This window comes from Hibiscus syriacus, unplaced genomic scaffold (genome assembly GCF_006381635.1).
Source record: "Hibiscus syriacus cultivar Baekdansim isolate YM2019G1 unplaced genomic scaffold, ASM638163v2 tig00117056_pilon, whole genome shotgun sequence".
In the NCBI taxonomy this organism is placed as follows: domain Eukaryota; kingdom Viridiplantae; phylum Streptophyta; class Magnoliopsida; order Malvales; family Malvaceae; genus Hibiscus; species Hibiscus syriacus.
In genome coordinates this window covers 463,282-479,537 of record NW_024063539.1, presented here as the reverse complement: position 1 = coordinate 479,537, position 16,256 = coordinate 463,282, and the positions used below count along the sequence as shown (strand labels likewise).

At 32.0% G+C, this 16,256-nt stretch overlaps 2 protein-coding genes across 2 annotated transcripts; one reads left to right on the top strand and one right to left on the bottom strand.

Moving 5' to 3' along the window:
- Positions 1 to 3,760: 3,760 nt before the first annotated feature.
- Positions 3,761 to 9,982, top strand: LOC120198392 (putative clathrin assembly protein At2g01600). Its single transcript, XM_039199742.1, has 15 exons — positions 3,761 to 4,013; positions 4,121 to 4,190; positions 4,300 to 4,397; positions 5,166 to 5,304; positions 5,447 to 5,574; positions 5,680 to 5,772; positions 5,886 to 5,936; positions 7,228 to 7,293; positions 7,408 to 7,473; positions 7,652 to 7,732; positions 7,830 to 7,910; positions 8,503 to 8,670; positions 8,751 to 8,832; positions 8,943 to 9,064; positions 9,407 to 9,982. Exons 1-15 carry the CDS (start codon positions 3,924 to 3,926, stop codon positions 9,776 to 9,778), a joined length of 1,707 nt encoding a protein of 568 aa, XP_039055673.1. The 5' UTR covers positions 3,761 to 3,923; the 3' UTR covers positions 9,779 to 9,982.
- A 1,879-nt stretch (positions 9,983 to 11,861) lies between these two features.
- On the bottom strand, positions 11,862 to 13,797 carry LOC120198092 (E3 ubiquitin protein ligase RIE1-like). The gene is made up of 5 exons (XM_039199473.1): positions 13,274 to 13,797; positions 13,034 to 13,153; positions 12,821 to 12,953; positions 12,601 to 12,756; positions 11,862 to 12,023 (listed from the first exon to the last, which is right to left on the bottom strand). The coding sequence occupies exons 1-5, from the start codon at positions 13,795 to 13,797 to the stop codon at positions 11,862 to 11,864; spliced, it is 1,095 nt and encodes a 364-aa protein (XP_039055404.1).
- Between the last annotated feature and the right edge of the window lie 2,459 nt (positions 13,798 to 16,256).

The window sequence follows — 16,256 nt, the reverse complement described above, 5'->3', positions numbered from 1 at the left end:
CATTGGATGGCATCCATGAGGGTTATGATTATGAGTTATCTTCAAAGAATAAAAAATTGTATGCGCACTTATAACTTATATATTTGGATGTCGTAGGATATTTTTATTTCGATTTCGCAGAGTGTCAAGATAGTCAGACTACTCAAATTATATTGTCATTGGACTGTGCATTTTGGAGAAAGACTACTCAAATTATTTTGTGATAATAATAAGTCAACGGTATTATATTTCAATAACAATAGAAGGCATGTTGACATAATTTTTTTAGTTGTAAAAGAGAGAGCGTATAGTGGACAAATATCCATAGAGCGAGTTGGTACAAACTCCATGATAATAAACCTGCTCGTAAAAGATTCACCACCCAAAATATTTCACAAGTTTATACGAGTATTATATCATTTGAGGATATTATTGTTTAAGTGATAATTTGTAATTTATTTATTTAATATTTATTTTTAAATATTTATATATTTGGTTATTTTTTATAAAAATAAAATATCCCGTTTATTATTATAGGTGATCATTGATAAGTTTAGTGGATATACTTATGGATTAAAATGCTATAAAACATATATTGTAAGATTATATATTTATCAAGAAACATACGTTATCCAAATAAAATACTGTTGGACTAAAATCATCAATTATATGTACATATATATAATGCTATTATAAAATATAATATAAAATAAATTGTCAATTAATTCATATGTGTCAAGTGTTCTCAAAATAAAATATACATTCTATCAAAAATAAAATAAAATGTATATATCATGAAAATTCTTTTTTTTATTGTTGACTCTAACTTTAATAGAAAATATAAAAATTGATGAAAATATATAAAAATTTAATGATTACAGTCGAACGTAAAACTTTTTAATACAATACCAAGCAAACCCTAACTTCCGTAACATGATTTTCAAAGAAACCCAATAAATCCAAAGAACCCTAAACCCTAAAGTTTAGGCATAAACTCAGCACTCAAGAAATCCAAAGAACACCTTAAATTCTGTTTTTTATCCATAGTTTGACACAAAACTCAACAAACCTAAAGAACCTTAAACCCTAAACAGGCATTTGATTTATAAAATGTAAGATTACATTTGGGAATAATATTTCTATGAGAATGTTGTATTACACGGCGTATATTCGATTCCAAGAAGAACAAGTTCTGCCGAGACTAGCAGCATCAACGGTAGATAACATTGAAAGAATATTATACACGGCGTTGGCCGGAAGGAATTTGAGACTCAACATTGTCTGTGTGGATGATGATGATGGTGGTGGAGGTGGTGGTGGAAGAGACGACAGTTGTAGCTGCTGAGAGTAGCTTCTCCTTCGATCGGAAGAAGCCATTGATTAAAATATTATGGTGGTATAATCACGTAGCATATTATATATATTGCGGCGGAGCCAATCATATTATAGGGTATCAATGATATCCAATTTTTTATTTTATTTTTCATCTTTATAAATTGTATATAAAAAATATTAAAAGTAAAACAAACATTAATTTTGTCGTCACTTTAAAAAATATTGGAGTCTTTTATAATTTTTTAAAACTTTAATATTATAATTTAATTGTTTTTTACTTTATCCCTATATATATTAATGTACTAGTTAGTCAATTTTTTCCTCAATTATGAAATTATAAGTTAGTTATAATTTTAAAATTAAGCTATCTTTCTTGAAAATCAAGTTAGTTAGAAAGTTACATCTTTTACTTGAAAACCAAGTTAGTTAGAAAGTTAGGGTTTAAAGTATCTTTGATCTGTCTTTTGGAATATATATCTAAAATATATTTGTGAATTACAAGATCGATTAGCAGAATATTTTTTTTTTTCAAAATCAAATAAAATTGTCAATCTAACTCTTTTTGTAAGATTTTTTTTTATAAATTACTACTTTTATTAAAAATAAAAAATATCCAAATTACAATGAAAGTTTTCAATAAATTCGTAAATTAAACGTATAATAAATATATTTTTCTAAACACAAAAAGCTAGTCACTTAAGATCACAATGACCATATCGGGAAAATGTTAAAAAACCTAACCAAATAAACTCGAACAAAATGTAGATACAAACATATCTGACTGCATCGGTAAACGAACCATAAAAGGAGATGAAACTATTGAAAGACCACTGATAAACTTCAATTCAGAATCGAACGACATGAAAATATCGATCTTTAAATGTGTGTGAGTTTATTTAAATTTATAATTTAATATAAACATTTTATAATTTAATTTATTAGTATAATAATTATTATAATATCTAAAAAATATAAATTGAAATATTTCCATCCAAAAAGTATATACTCCTATATTATTATTCAAATTAAATATTTTGAAAGGATTTTGCCGAGTTTAATGGCATTGTATCAATCTGGAAAAAAATAGTAAAAGAAGTACCAATTCCATTTTTTTTAAATAATTACAAGAGTACACTATATTATGCACTACTAAATTTTATTCACTCACTTATTTTATATTATAAAAATTTCAGTTTTTTATTATAATTATAATTTTATGTTCAATTATGTCACTCTATCGTTAAATCACTAATAGGATGATAACATGAATAACAGTTATTGATGTGATATGTCACACCATCGAGTCCTATAGAGGGCATTTCATAATTTGGAGGTCTCCTACGGAAGCTGCTCTCAACCTAGTGTTGGGGGCAGCCTACTATATTACCTCCCCCTTACCCCATTACATATGGGAACAAGGGACATCCATTTTATCGTTAAATCACTAATAGGATGATAACATGAATAACAGTTGTTGATGTGATATGTCACACCAAAATGACTTTATTTTGGTGTGACTGCAATGATTCCCAAATAATATCGTTTTAGACAATAAACTTTAAAAGAATATCAATTTTGCTATAGAACTTTTAAATAATTTATTTTTTTATGATAAATTTTTTGCTATCTTTGACAGTTAATCAATGCATTTCACTGATCGTTTTTTGTGACAAAATCAATATCAAAACATTTATATTTCACTCCCTTTCTTCTCATAAAACTAGTTTTTCATAAAACACACTTAAAATCAGTTAAATTAAACAAAAAAAATCTATTTTTAGATTTTTATAGATTTTCTTAAATTTACGAAATTTTGGGTGTTTTTTTTTTAAATTTGAATGGTTTAGTAGTATTATTTGAAAAGACGAACAACATACATCAAAATAAAGAGATCGAAATATTAATACGTTGAGTATTTAAATAGATTTTCATCAATTTTAAGAGGGTTACATGAAAAATCAATCATAGGAGAAGAAAGATAAATGACTTAGTACTGATCTTTACGCAAAATATGATCGATGATGGGAAGTGCTTGGCTGTCATGGATGGATAGTACAATGTCAACAAAACAAATTATTTAAAAAGTCAGTGACAAAATCAATACACTCTTAAAATTTAATATCTAAAATGACGTAGTTTTATACATTAATAGTCATCATTAAACCGACACAATTTTAATATAACAAGCCACGTCAACATTCGTAAGTTATATCACTATCTCATTACTAACTTAATTACGAAGTTACATTATTAAATATAAAATTAAAATTTAATGTTATAATTAATAAAATTAAGAGTTTAATCATATATAAACGAATCACCAATTTAAGTTTATTGGTGTGTTGAGTAGTTTACCCTAATAATAATAATAATAATAAAAGACTACAGTTGAGATAGAAGCGTCCATCAGTTCGGCAACGACAGCCCGTCTTTGGATTCTCTTTCTCTTTCCATCGATTACGATTATATTTTCCTCTGACAGAGAAAAGAAAAGAAAATCCCAAGTGAAACTTAAATTATTAGCAATCAAATATAGAAAGATTGAGAAAGGAAAGTGAAAATCCAAGGGTCTTCTTTTTAAGAGCGATCTGAGCGGTTAGACGCTACAAATGGGGACTCTTCAAACATGGAGAAAAGCGTATGGCGCTCTTAAAGATTCCACCAAAGTCGGTCTCGCTCATGTCAATAGTGATTACGCTGTAATGTTTCGAAGATCTCCTTTTTTTTCATTTCTTTTCTTTCCCCTATATTTAGCATGTGGAATTTTATTGGTTTTGATTTTTTTTTGTGAAATGTTTATAATTAGGACTTGGATGTGGCTATAGTTAAAGCCACTAACCATGTTGAGTGTCCTCCTAAAGAAAGTCATCTTAGAAGTGAGTTATTTTGGATTTTTTGTATTGCAATTTTACGGATCCAATTTAATTTTCTGGGGTTTTCAGTTTCTGGGATTGGATATGTATAGATTTTGTTTTTTTTTTGTAGAAATATTGTTAGCCACATCAGCGGTTCGGCCTCGAGCAGATGTTGCTTATTGCATTCATGCGCTTTCCCGCCGATTGGCCAAGACTCATAATTGGACGGTATTATTTCCTTGATATTTTTTTGTTGTAATTATGATAAGGAAATCTTAGGACTTCTTGCCTTTAAATTTGATATGAAATCAATGTTCATCTGGATGATGGTGCTTCTGCTTTGAAATGTAGTTGGGGTTTCCAATTGCTATTTTAATGTGCATTCAACACTAATGTTTCCGGAGTTAAGTTATTTGTTTTAGTGCTTTGTCAACTGACATGTTTATGTATTAGAATTTTTTACCATCAATTATATGATTGTGGATATAATATACAAGGTACCACTGTGCATCATAGCGTATGTTTTGCTGTAATATTTATGGAAGAGTGCAACATTCAAAATGTATACTATGATGAGAGTTCATTTCAATATCTTCCAGTCAAACCTTTTTCCTTTGGCTGATCTTCGTTATTCTAATTATGTATGCATTTGTGGGTGGTTGTTTGGACTAGTTTCTAGACACACTGAAGTGATATTGACTACAAGCACATTTGTTAGGTTTTTATGTAATATTTCCGTTTTCAGCTTTGAAATGATCAGTGAACATTTATTTTTGGTGGATGATGAATTCATCTTCTTGGGCATGAGATTTATCCTGAAAGATGGTTTATTCGTGTTTTTGATTCTTTAATTGCTAAAGTCTTTGAATGCATCATAATTAACACTTATGAGTTATCAAATAACATTGTTCTGATGTGTTACGATATTTCAGCATCTAGATATTGTTTTGACATAAGTAAATGAACTTATATTGTAAGTTTTCATCTATTTTATAGGTTGCATTGAAAACTCTTATAGTTATCCATAGGGCTCTGAGGGAGGGTGATCCCACTTTCAGAGAAGAACTTTTAAACTTCTCGCAAAGAGCACGCATTCTTCAACTTTCTAATTTCAAGGATGATTCTAGCCCTATCGGTGAGCCTTTAATCTCTCTACTTTTGTGCCTATTGGTCTATGCATGTGTCTCCATCTTCTCTACATGTCTTCTTGTCACTAGTAATAACTTCTGATTTGTTTGCCTATTCATCCCTGCCCCTTTTTTGTATATTCTCTACAGCATGGGATTGCTCTGCCTGGGTGCGTACATATGCATTATTTTTGGAAGAAAGACTTGAATGCTTTAGGATTCTGAAGTATGACATTGAAGGTGAGCTTCTCCCAAGACCTTCGCAGGGGAAGGATAAGGTATCATTCTTTTGGGAATATTTGTACCGTAGCATTACATAGGTATTTTGTTTTACCATTGTGGGTTCTTCGTCTGCTGCAATTTTGGTTCTCTTATATGGGCAGGGTTACAGCAGAACAAGGGAATTGGACAGCGAAGAGTTGTTGGAGCAGTTGCCTGTTCTGCAGCAATTGCTTTATCGTCTCATTGGTTGCCGGGTATTATCAATTTTTAATCTTGTCTAATCTGAGTTTTGTTTCCTCAACTGTTCAGATTTAATTATTTTTTTAAGTATCTGGAAAGTTTATGGGCTTCTCTGCTCTCCTTGCAGCCGGAAGGTTCTGCTGTAGTAAACTACGTTATACAGTATGCCTTGGCTCTGGTACGTACAATTTCTTAGTCTCTCTTTGTTATGTGTTCGTGTCATTTTATTTAGTCCTGAAATCTTATTTTTAATCGTCACCAGTGGCATCTGGATGTTTTCCTGGCTTTCATGCAGTATTATTTGTCTTCATAGATTCCAACTTTTGCTTTCGGGTTCCCCTCTAGTTTAGATAATGATTTTCATTATACTTATGTGAACACTTGTAATTCACTAGTTGTCTTCTCATCTGGTCAGACCCTAGAAAAGGAATACTGGTTGTATGGCTAAGAACACTTGTAATTCACTAGTTGTCTTCTCTCTATCAGCAGTTCTTTGTAAATTGATCAAACTGTTGTGTTTTTGTTATTAATGAGCGCCACATGTATGATTCTTATCTAGACCCCAGTTGTTTTGAGGTTTCTACTGGAATCTGGGTTCTGCTGTTAAAATCAAAGTTTAAACGTATCATTAAAGAGTTTTTCATTTTTCCATTTGCACAATTTACAAAGTTCACAAAATTATTTCTCCATAGAAATAATAACTAACCAACTGGGGGAAGAATCCTCTGAACTTCACAACCTAGTGTCCCAAAACCTTTTTAGAGATAAATTCACCAATCCATAACATTTCTCATCAAACTTTGAGTCCCTTGATTTTATTTACCCGACAGTTTACCTCTTATTTCAATTCTGACTAAACCTCTTGAAAATTTCACTGTTTATTTTGGCTGAATTTTTTCTTATAAAAAAATTTTTGGCTGAATTTTTGAAAAGATCATGGCCAAAATCAACAAAATCTTTATAATTTAGTTCTAGCGAGTAAATAGGTTTCATGTGAATCCATAAAAAGGATTACGAGCAGGAACATGTCTGCTAAATATTGCTACCTATAGAATCATGTTAAGCTGCCTCCTGAAATGGAGGGATAGGAGCGGAGATGTTTGATTTACGGAAGATGGATTGCAGTTTTGAGTTTAGAAGTTATGCTTCCTGTATGTAAATCAACACTGATGTTAATAGAAGTCGTGATTGTAGGACCTATAATTTAAAGGTTAATTGTGTCATCTATGAATATTCAGAATTTTAGATTAAGATTTTTAGACCCCGTTATGTATATGCACTTCCTTTTTTTGTATTATAAAGTTCATATGAGAATTTTATGTGTTAAAAAAAATACGGGAAATCTATTTTTGTACTTTTCTTAAGAATCCCTTTACCTCATCATATGAATAAGCAAGATGATATGTATCTGACAATGGAAACACTTTGCTTTGGAAACTACGTCAACCTCACAATATTGCACTTTTCAGGTATTAAAAGAGAGCTTCAAAATATATTGTGCTATTAATGATGGAATTATCAATCTTGTTGACAAGGTGATGTGTTTTTTTATTGTTTAGAAAATAATTTCCTGGTTTCAGGTTGATGCTTTTTTTTTCATTGTTTTCTCCCCCCTTTTCACAATAGCTTGAGTTGTGATTTCATTGCAGTTTTTTGAGATGCCTAGACATGAAGCTGTCAAAGCACTTGATGTATACAAGCGAGCTGGTCAACAGGTGAAGATGAAAATTTGTTAAAAGTAACATTTGTGTCAAATATTTTAGTTAAGTAGTTACTTTTCTGGTTATTGAATTACATTCTTATTTGGTTAGTAATTGTGGTTGGTTTGATATCCTGGCAACAGTTAAATATTATTTTGGCTTGGTAAAAATATAATTAATGTCTATGATGCAGGCTAATAGCCTTTCTGATTTCTACGAAGTTTGCAAAGGATTGGAACTTGCTAGGAACTTCCAGTTTCCTGTTCTTCGGGAGGTATGGGTTCTGTGGAGGTGATTTTTTTGTTTGAATTATCTTATATGACTTTTTTGTTCAACCCTTTGATGTTAATTAATCACTATCATTGTTCCAGCCTCCACAATCTTTTCTTGCTACCATGGAAGAGTACATTAGAGAGGCACCACGTGTGATTTCTGTCCCCACGGAACCGTTGGTTAGTCCTCTTTCAACTATATTCCTGATAACACACACAAATACACATGCATGCTACATATATAAGAGATTTATTCACGCTAGTGTAAAATTAGTTTACTTGTACGCCCTATCATAATTTTTGTATGATTTATATATATTTTTAATCCAAAGGTTGTATTTCATGTTTCATTCATGCAGGTTATGCATGCTATTTGTTCAACCATTAAATATGAAAAAGATTGTATTCTCTATCAATATGATAGGGATTTCGGGTTGTTTTGAAAATTTGTTTGCATGTTGTGTACGATTATATTGTTAAAGCTAACAATTAACTATACATGAATTAAAATAAACTCTCAGAAATATGAGGGAAGTTGCTAGAGATTATTTTCGATTACAAAACCAAAGATGAAAATAATGTTATAAAAAGTGCTATCAAGACTAGAGGAAGCTAGAATCAAATATAAGCTGAGATGGTAAGAACAAACATGATTGATTGCAATTGCAAATGTAATGTTAAAAGTTTAGTTTAGAATTCTCAAATTGCCTTGGAATTTAGCATTACTTTGAACTGATATATGCTAAAGAATTAATGGTATCAACTATTACAGCTTCAATTAACATACAGACCTGAGGAAGGTCCTTCTGAAGATAAAATATCATCCAATGATGAACCTGAACCATCTGCACCTGCTGATGATGTTCCTGTTTCCAGTGTCGAGACTGCTCCCCCTCCCCCTCCAGCACCTCATACCAACTTGGACACTGATGATTTACTTGTACGTTTCTTTTCCAGTTTCATAGCCTTATCCTATTTGTCTATTTCTTTCTTTTGTTGACTGCATTTTGTTGGGTTCAGGGATTGAATGATTCTGCACCCAATGCCTCAGCAATTGAGGAAAGTAATGCTTTAGCACTAGCCATTGTTCCAAAAGAATCTGGTAAACTATGTTTCTTAGTCCCTTGCCCCCTTCCATTATTTGATGGCTAATATAATATTTTTGGAAGTTCCAATGCTAAGAAGGTGCATTTTTTTTTATTTATTTTGCAGATACTGCTTTGACATTTAATTCTAGTGCCGGTCAACCAAAAGAATTTGATCCTAATGGATGGGAACTTGCCCTCGTCACAACACCAAGCACTGATATTTCTGCACCAACTGAAAGGCAATTGGTATGCCCTTTCTGTGCTTTCACTTCTCATGTCCGAAACATATAGTAATAATGATAAATATAATAATAAATATTGGAAAATGCTTGAGATCATTAAATTAGTGTACTTCTATGAAAGAAATATATGCTAATTCTAGACTTCTGTATTTTGGAACAAGGGCGTCTTAGTTCTGGTTTTAGTTTTTGGTGAGTTTTTTTTATCATGTGTCATTCGTTCTGCATTCAGTTTAGATTTCATTCCTCGTGCCATTTTAATGATACCATACGTGAGAATACATTTGAGGACATGAGTCCGTAGAATAATATTAATTATCTGACTGATTTTTTTATTGATGATTTCCAGGCTGGTGGATTGGACTCACTCACTCTCAACAGTCTATACGACTCAGCTGCATATACAGCTTCCCAGCAGCCAGTATATGGGACTGCAGTACCGAATCCGTTTGAGGTACAGGATCCATTTACTGTGTCGAATAACATTGCTCCCCCTACAGCAGTTCAAATGGCAGCAATGGCTCAACAGCAAAACAATCCTTTTGGTTCTTACCAACCTACCTATCCGTTGCCTCAACAGCAGCAGCAGCAACATTTGATGATGAGCCCGTCAAATCCTTTTGGTGATGCAGGTTTTGGGGCATTTCCGGTGAACCAAATGGTCCCTTATGCTGAACCACATGCAAACAATCCATTTGGTAGAAGCACCGGCCTATTGTAATGTTAAATATGAATAGTCAATCTGTGTGTTTTTGGTCGGTGCAATCGTTTTCGATGTCGTTTGAAGATGAGAAGCATGTGGAAAGGATGAATGGGTCATCGTCAGTGTTCTGTATTTGTGTGGGTTATATAAGTCGAGTGTTGAGTTCACGAAAAAAATCAGCAAGTGGATATTTAAAGATGTGATGATATAACCTTTTTGGTACCACTTCATTAATGCCACAAAATTATTTTGAAAATTTTGGAGCTGATTTTTCACTCATATGCCATTTTCACTAATTTTCATCGAATAACCTTTTAAATTTTATTTATTTTTAATTAACACGGAGAGAGTTTCTTTTGTTTTTCAACAAAAAAGTACACATTGTGTCACTTCTGAAAGCAATAGACATGAAAACAAGATATGCATGGCAAATATCCCTATAGAATCAAATTATGTATAGAATAAAACAGATTTCGTTTTACGTACATTAGCTATTCCTTATTTTATACAAACTATGTTACTCTTCATTTTGTCTCAAATATCTTCCAGTGTCTGATACACGGGAGAGTATGGTCCTTCAAATGTGTAGAACTTTAAAAGTTTTGAGCATACTCATGTCAGGCACATACATGTATCCGAAACTCACTTAAAAAAATCCATGTCGGACACATATCGGACATTCACATTCAAACCAGAGTAACATAGAATGTACAAAGGTGAAATTCGACAATAAGAGTTTGAAGCCAACTCTCTCATACAGGAGAGGCATTGTCTTTACCTTATTGAAAATATATTCACTTATGTCTAACAATATAATTTAAACAATGAGGCCAGACAATGAAAACAAGACTCTGAACAAGCAGCTCACACACCTTCATTACTGAAGTGGAACTGTCTCGTAATTGAGCTCGTGATTTTGCAGACATATGGTGGTATTGCTGCATTTTCTTATACTGTTGCATTGTAGCAAAGTCAATTCCATTCTGTAAATTCCCATTATCTTGGTCCATATCACCATCCTCAGTAATTTTTGATCTTCTAGGATGTAAAATTTGGGAGTAAGGGTTGCCTGATGATGCTCGTTTGAGTTGATCACCATTGAAAGAGTTTGACGGCACAGTTTTCAGACGTCTTCACAAAATCTTGAAAGCAACACTTTGCTGCAGTTCAATAAAAAGGTCAGTATAATTTAACAAATGAAAAAATAATGCACGTGTATGTATCAGTTTGTGACAAGTGCAAACACAGAAGAGAAGTTCCCTTTGGACCATTAAGCTGCTTCAAACACATAACATATTTTCTAAATTCGAAAGAAAATAAAACAAATATGTATTAGAGAATTGCAAGTACAATGACAGCTAATGAACTCACTAAAGCTAACATATTTTGTCACTGTAAACTGCTTAGCAATCCCTTATTTTCAAGTTTATAAAGATATGCAACTATCTCATAAGGACAATTGTTCATCATATAATATAGAAGTTTGATGGTCAGTCACTGAATTTGTGGATGCCTTCTCAAAAATGAAGTCTTCACAACGACCGTCATTGGCAAAACATCCCATCATAAAATGGTTAAGAGAAGGAAAATTTTAGACATTACCGTGTGAGTAAACATCTATATTACAGCGAACAACATAAAATAGTCACTGCTTAAGACTTGCTAAAATATAAGCATCAGATGTATAATATAATTACATCCCAAAGTTTAATATATAAAATTATATTGAAATTAATTTTAAAATATTTAACATGAATTTACATAAAAATTACTAAAAAGAAAAAGTATAATATAGTTTCCGTTCTCGACAGTTTTCTAAAAATAATTATACTTATATTAATAGTGAAACCAAGAACATTTGGAGCAAAGAATACATTTCCAGTTTTTTATTTCTTTCATGAAAGGATGCATGAAAGAACTCAGGCAGCGACTAGAAGAGAATCAAATCAAATTCAAAAAGGCATTTGAATTGAAAAGAAGAAGAAGCCATGAACGTATCCGAGGTTTGCTGTTCTTAGTGATTTAGTTTCGTATGTACATAAGTTGAGTGTTGGCTGTTCTTCGTGATTTAGCTTCCGGCAAATAGTGCTCGTCTTTTCTTTCATTCGTGTTCGTCTCCCTTTAATATACTGTGTTTGCAGAGCGGGCATGTTGCTTTCATCTTAAGCCACTTCACGATGCATGTTGAATGAAAATGGTGGTTGCAAGGGAGAGAATGGAGTTCTTCGCCATCTTGGTACAAGTTGAGACATATACAACATTCCTGCAAAACAGAAGAAAAAGGAGGTAAAGCATGCATCTTTCATTGGCTGCACATTATACTGCTCTTCATCATCATATAGCTAATCAGTGTCAAGGTTTACTATCTCCATAAGGGGTAGAATAGAGATGAATAAGAATGAAATAATTCCATTTGTGTTTCATTCCTTTTTCTCGGTCTTGTTACTGAGTTTTTTTAGTGACTCTTGAAATTGATGTTAGACATATGATTATTATGACTACTTGTAGGGTTGGCAAGCTAAATGAATATAATTAGCTAACCATTGATTAATTGACTACTCTAGTAGTCCACGTGGATCTGTCAAAGGTCATATTAACAAGTTGTAACTTCGCGATGGTTGTTTACTATCCAGAGGTTCTTTTTCTAAAGATGCTTCATTATGTCTTCTAGAATTTTCTAAATACTGAAGGTTCAAAAATGCTTATGGGTCCTCCGAAGGGTATGAGCCGTGGAAATGATATGCAGGGACCTCTAGTGTTGAAATACTAGTGCTTCAAGAAAATTGAAGAATCAAAACAACAACAAAAAAATGTAAATCCATGATGAAGTTGTAGCTTACTGCATCCTCAGGTAAGAGTAAATGCTCATTTCCCAAACATCTGCCACTCGTTTCTACAGGGACCATTTTCCCCGCCCTCGTACTTGAGTTTTCATCATTGTTTATCCGAAATCGATATTTCAGAAGGATATTAAGATCTGCTTCTGCTGCACCTTCCTACTCAATAGCACATGAAATAAGAAAATGATTTAGCTATCAATTTGTTTCAAGGTCTTCATACCTGCTTGGAAGCAGCATAAAAGATTGCAATGATGCTGGGCAAGCAGCAGCAAAGAGCAATCCCGATCAAACATGCCAAAACAACACAAACGATTCCAAAGAACACATCGAATGCCAGAAAAACCACAGCCAACCTGCAGTATAATTGTCGACCATGTCACCTATAGGGACCAGTAAATTGCTTTGTCAAATAACAGGTTGGTTAATGACGTACCAGAATAAACGTGGAGCGTTTTGCAGAAAAATTTCACCACCGGAAACAACCCAGTAGAGGCCTACCATCCACCAAAGAAACGATGCCATTATATTCGCGGATTCGCATCGTTTAGCTACACTGTCGATTTATCAACAATTCGATGTGAGTATAGTAGTTTAACTAACGAAAAGAAAACGCAATGCTTTCAAGAAAATTATATCTTGGAAAACATTAAAATTCATGTTTTTAGCTGATCACCTTGGTTGATATGAATTAAAAAGACTGCTTTCAGTCTCATCTTCTTCATCTTCACGATCATTAACATCTTCAGCAGCAGCGTCTCCTCTCTCCTCATCAATGGCGGACGTTGTGCTGGTGTTCCTCCTCCTGCACCCCAACCAAACCAAAACAACATGCACCGAGCTCTGCAGAGCATAGCCGCAAACCCATATTCTAATAGGAGTATTAGGTTTCTCATCCAACGTAATGATCAAGGTCACCACAGACACCGCCACGAACACTGCATTCCACAGCATGTCCAGCGCCACAACCGGATCCAAGTCCACCTGAACCTCCTCCAACACATGTTCCTCCGTCTCCCCCATGAGCACTGAATATTCATGCCGACGCAATACCTGTCTGGATAAAAGTGGCGGCATGGGAGGCTGAGCAGCCGAAACAGCATGAGACAAGCGTGAGGTGAGTAGTGGCGCGTGAGGGACAGACGTCGTCGTGTCCGCCGCTGCAGTAGCTGTTGTTTCTAGAAAGTATGTAGAAGACATGGGAGAAATTGATTTCGAGGTATCTAAATTCTCCAGGAATGGGGGTTTAGAGAGAGGAAATGGGTTGAAAGAAGGGAGACGTAATGGAAAACTATTTATACACACGGAAAGAGTGTTTGAATGAAATAATTTCAGTTTAGGGCTAACTGTCCGAAAAGAAAAAAATTTGTTCCGTTGGTTGAAACTTGAAAGAAGGTATTAATACTGCTTTTTGGTTTCTGTTTTGCTTGTAGTTTTGGATATCTAAATTCTTTTGTAATCCAAATTCTCCTAATTGTTTTAAGTTTTTAGTGCATTTTTATTTGTATTAAATAAACTGCTTAATATTTTAATTTAAAAATTTTTAGTATTAAGAGTGAAAATAAACGTTAAGATCAACAGTCGGAAAACGAGAAGATATTTACTAAAAAAGGACAATAAATTAATGTCAACCTCTCGTTTTTATTTATATTTAGTATAATTGATAAAATATTATTGTAACTCCATATTTTAATTCCTTAATAGAAAATTAGGTAAACTTATGATAATTTTTTTTATTAAACTAAGGATGATTACAAATATTTATTTTAAATACTCTTAACCATTTAATAATGAACGTTCAATTACCTTTGTAGTTACTGGTGCTCGAATCCATGACCTCTAGGAACAACAACAGTTCTTTTTATCCACTGAGGTAAGTTAATTCGTACAACGTATGATAAAATTACAAACCTATAATTATTGAAAAATAAATAAATACCAAGATGATATAGAGGATGATAGTTTTATGTCATCCCCATGCCAAATTTTATTATTTCAGAGTACGTCATAACAACACATAATTAAGAAATAAACGAAGATTAATTTACTTATAATATTTTAAGTCAGATGATTAAAATTACCTAATCAATTCAAATAAATATGAAATATATTTCAGTAAGACTTGTAATTTTAGAATGAATAATTATGAAATAATAACCATCAATCTTGTATTAATATATATCTATATATCTATCTATATATTCATCCACCCATGAAGAATTACCAAAGCATTTGACCTTTCACGCATTACAATATGAAGGATTAATCAATCAAATAATAGATAAGAAATGAAGGTTGAAAATAAATGAATTGATTGTCGTAAAATATTATTCTCCTAACTAAAATAAGGTGATTGATTTGATTTGGGGATTTTTCTCCTATTCATATACGATAGATTCTTAGAGAGATTTTTATCTCCTGTACGTTATTTTTAGTATTCCATATATATAAACATATTAAAATTTTTGAGTTAAATTATATATATAGTGAATGTAGCTATGATATCATATTAAAAATCATTAACGTGAATTATAATTATTAAGCGAAATTGTATTAATAACATATAATAAAATCATAAAACTTAATTAAGTTGAAAGGGAGGGTGATGTGATGAAAGGGGTGGGTTCGGAGTCTGACATTGAAGAGAGAGATCTAAAACATGGAAGAAAAACAGAAGAGAGGGGAAAAGAAAGAGATATAGGAAGAATATAGATTGTCACGTCAACTTTTTCTAACTATAAATGATGATAATGATCTTATTAAAGACGAATTAAAAATTTAATGTATATATTGCAAGTTAAAAAACAATGATCAAAGTGAAGATATACTAATTATTTTTATAACTATTTTAAGACATAATATTTTTTTTAAATATTTAAGCCCTCAACGTTTTAATTTTTAATTAAAATTGTTCATGTTTGATGAAAATTATTAGTTGATTAATAATCAACGTATGTTTCAGATGTAATAATTTTACATGTATTAAATTATTAATATGTCACATGTCATATGATACAAGATAATTACATGATATGTGTCATATTAATTAAAATAATGACATAATATGTATTACGTAATCTAAGATGATGATAATATATATGTCATATTAATAATTAAATATATAAAAATATAACTTTAATAGTATATATTGATCGCTAATCAATTTTTTTTTATAAAACAAAAAAATTAATTAAAAATTAGAAAAATAAATGTTAAAATATTATTTAAATAAATATTAGAGGTTAATTTTAAGATTATACCTGATTTTTAAATTTACCCCAGTATATATTTTCCATTCAAACTTTTCCTCTTCCACTTTCTCATTTTTATATCTGAAAATCTCGGTTATGTCTATTTTATAACGATTGCGATAATAACGGGCACTATTATGATTATAGTGGGTATATCAGAAGGCAATGTTACTGCTTCGCGGATCCTTTTTAAAACCTGCTGAAAATTTGTTCAACAATTTTATTTCAACTTATTTTAGAACAATAGAACCTTTTCATTTTGGATCCACTTCAAGGTTTAGTTGTGAAAGCTAACTTCTCTCTGCAAAGAATTCCACTTTTTTTTGTTGGTTTTTGTGTTTCGTGAGAGGAAGAGTTAGGATCGGAGATGGCGGAGGTTACGAGCTATGCAAGGAGTGAGTCGCCGAC

What these genes read in the sequence shown, in the direction of transcription:
- LOC120198392 (XM_039199742.1), top strand. Translation starts at nt 3,924, where the DNA reads ATGGGGACTCTTCAAACATGGAGAAAAGCGTATGGCGCTCTTAAAGAT. An exon ending in ACAAGCGAGCTGGTCAACAG is followed by an intron (nt 7,474 to 7,651) that starts GTGAAGATGAAA and finishes TCTATGATGCAG; the next exon opens with GCTAATAGCCTTTCTGATTT. An exon ending in CACCAACTGAAAGGCAATTG is followed by an intron (nt 9,065 to 9,406) that starts GTATGCCCTTTC and finishes GATGATTTCCAG; the next exon opens with GCTGGTGGATTGGACTCACT.
- LOC120198092 (XM_039199473.1), bottom strand. Translation starts at nt 13,797, where the DNA reads ATGTCTTCTACATACTTTCTAGAAACAACAGCTACTGCAGCGGCGGAC. An exon ending in AACGCTCCACGTTTATTCTG is followed by an intron (nt 12,954 to 13,033) that starts GTACGTCATTAA and finishes ATTATACTGCAG; the next exon opens with GTTGGCTGTGGTTTTTCTGG. An exon ending in TACTCTTACCTGAGGATGCA is followed by an intron (nt 12,024 to 12,600) that starts GTAAGCTACAAC and finishes TCTGTTTTGCAG; the next exon opens with GAATGTTGTATATGTCTCAA.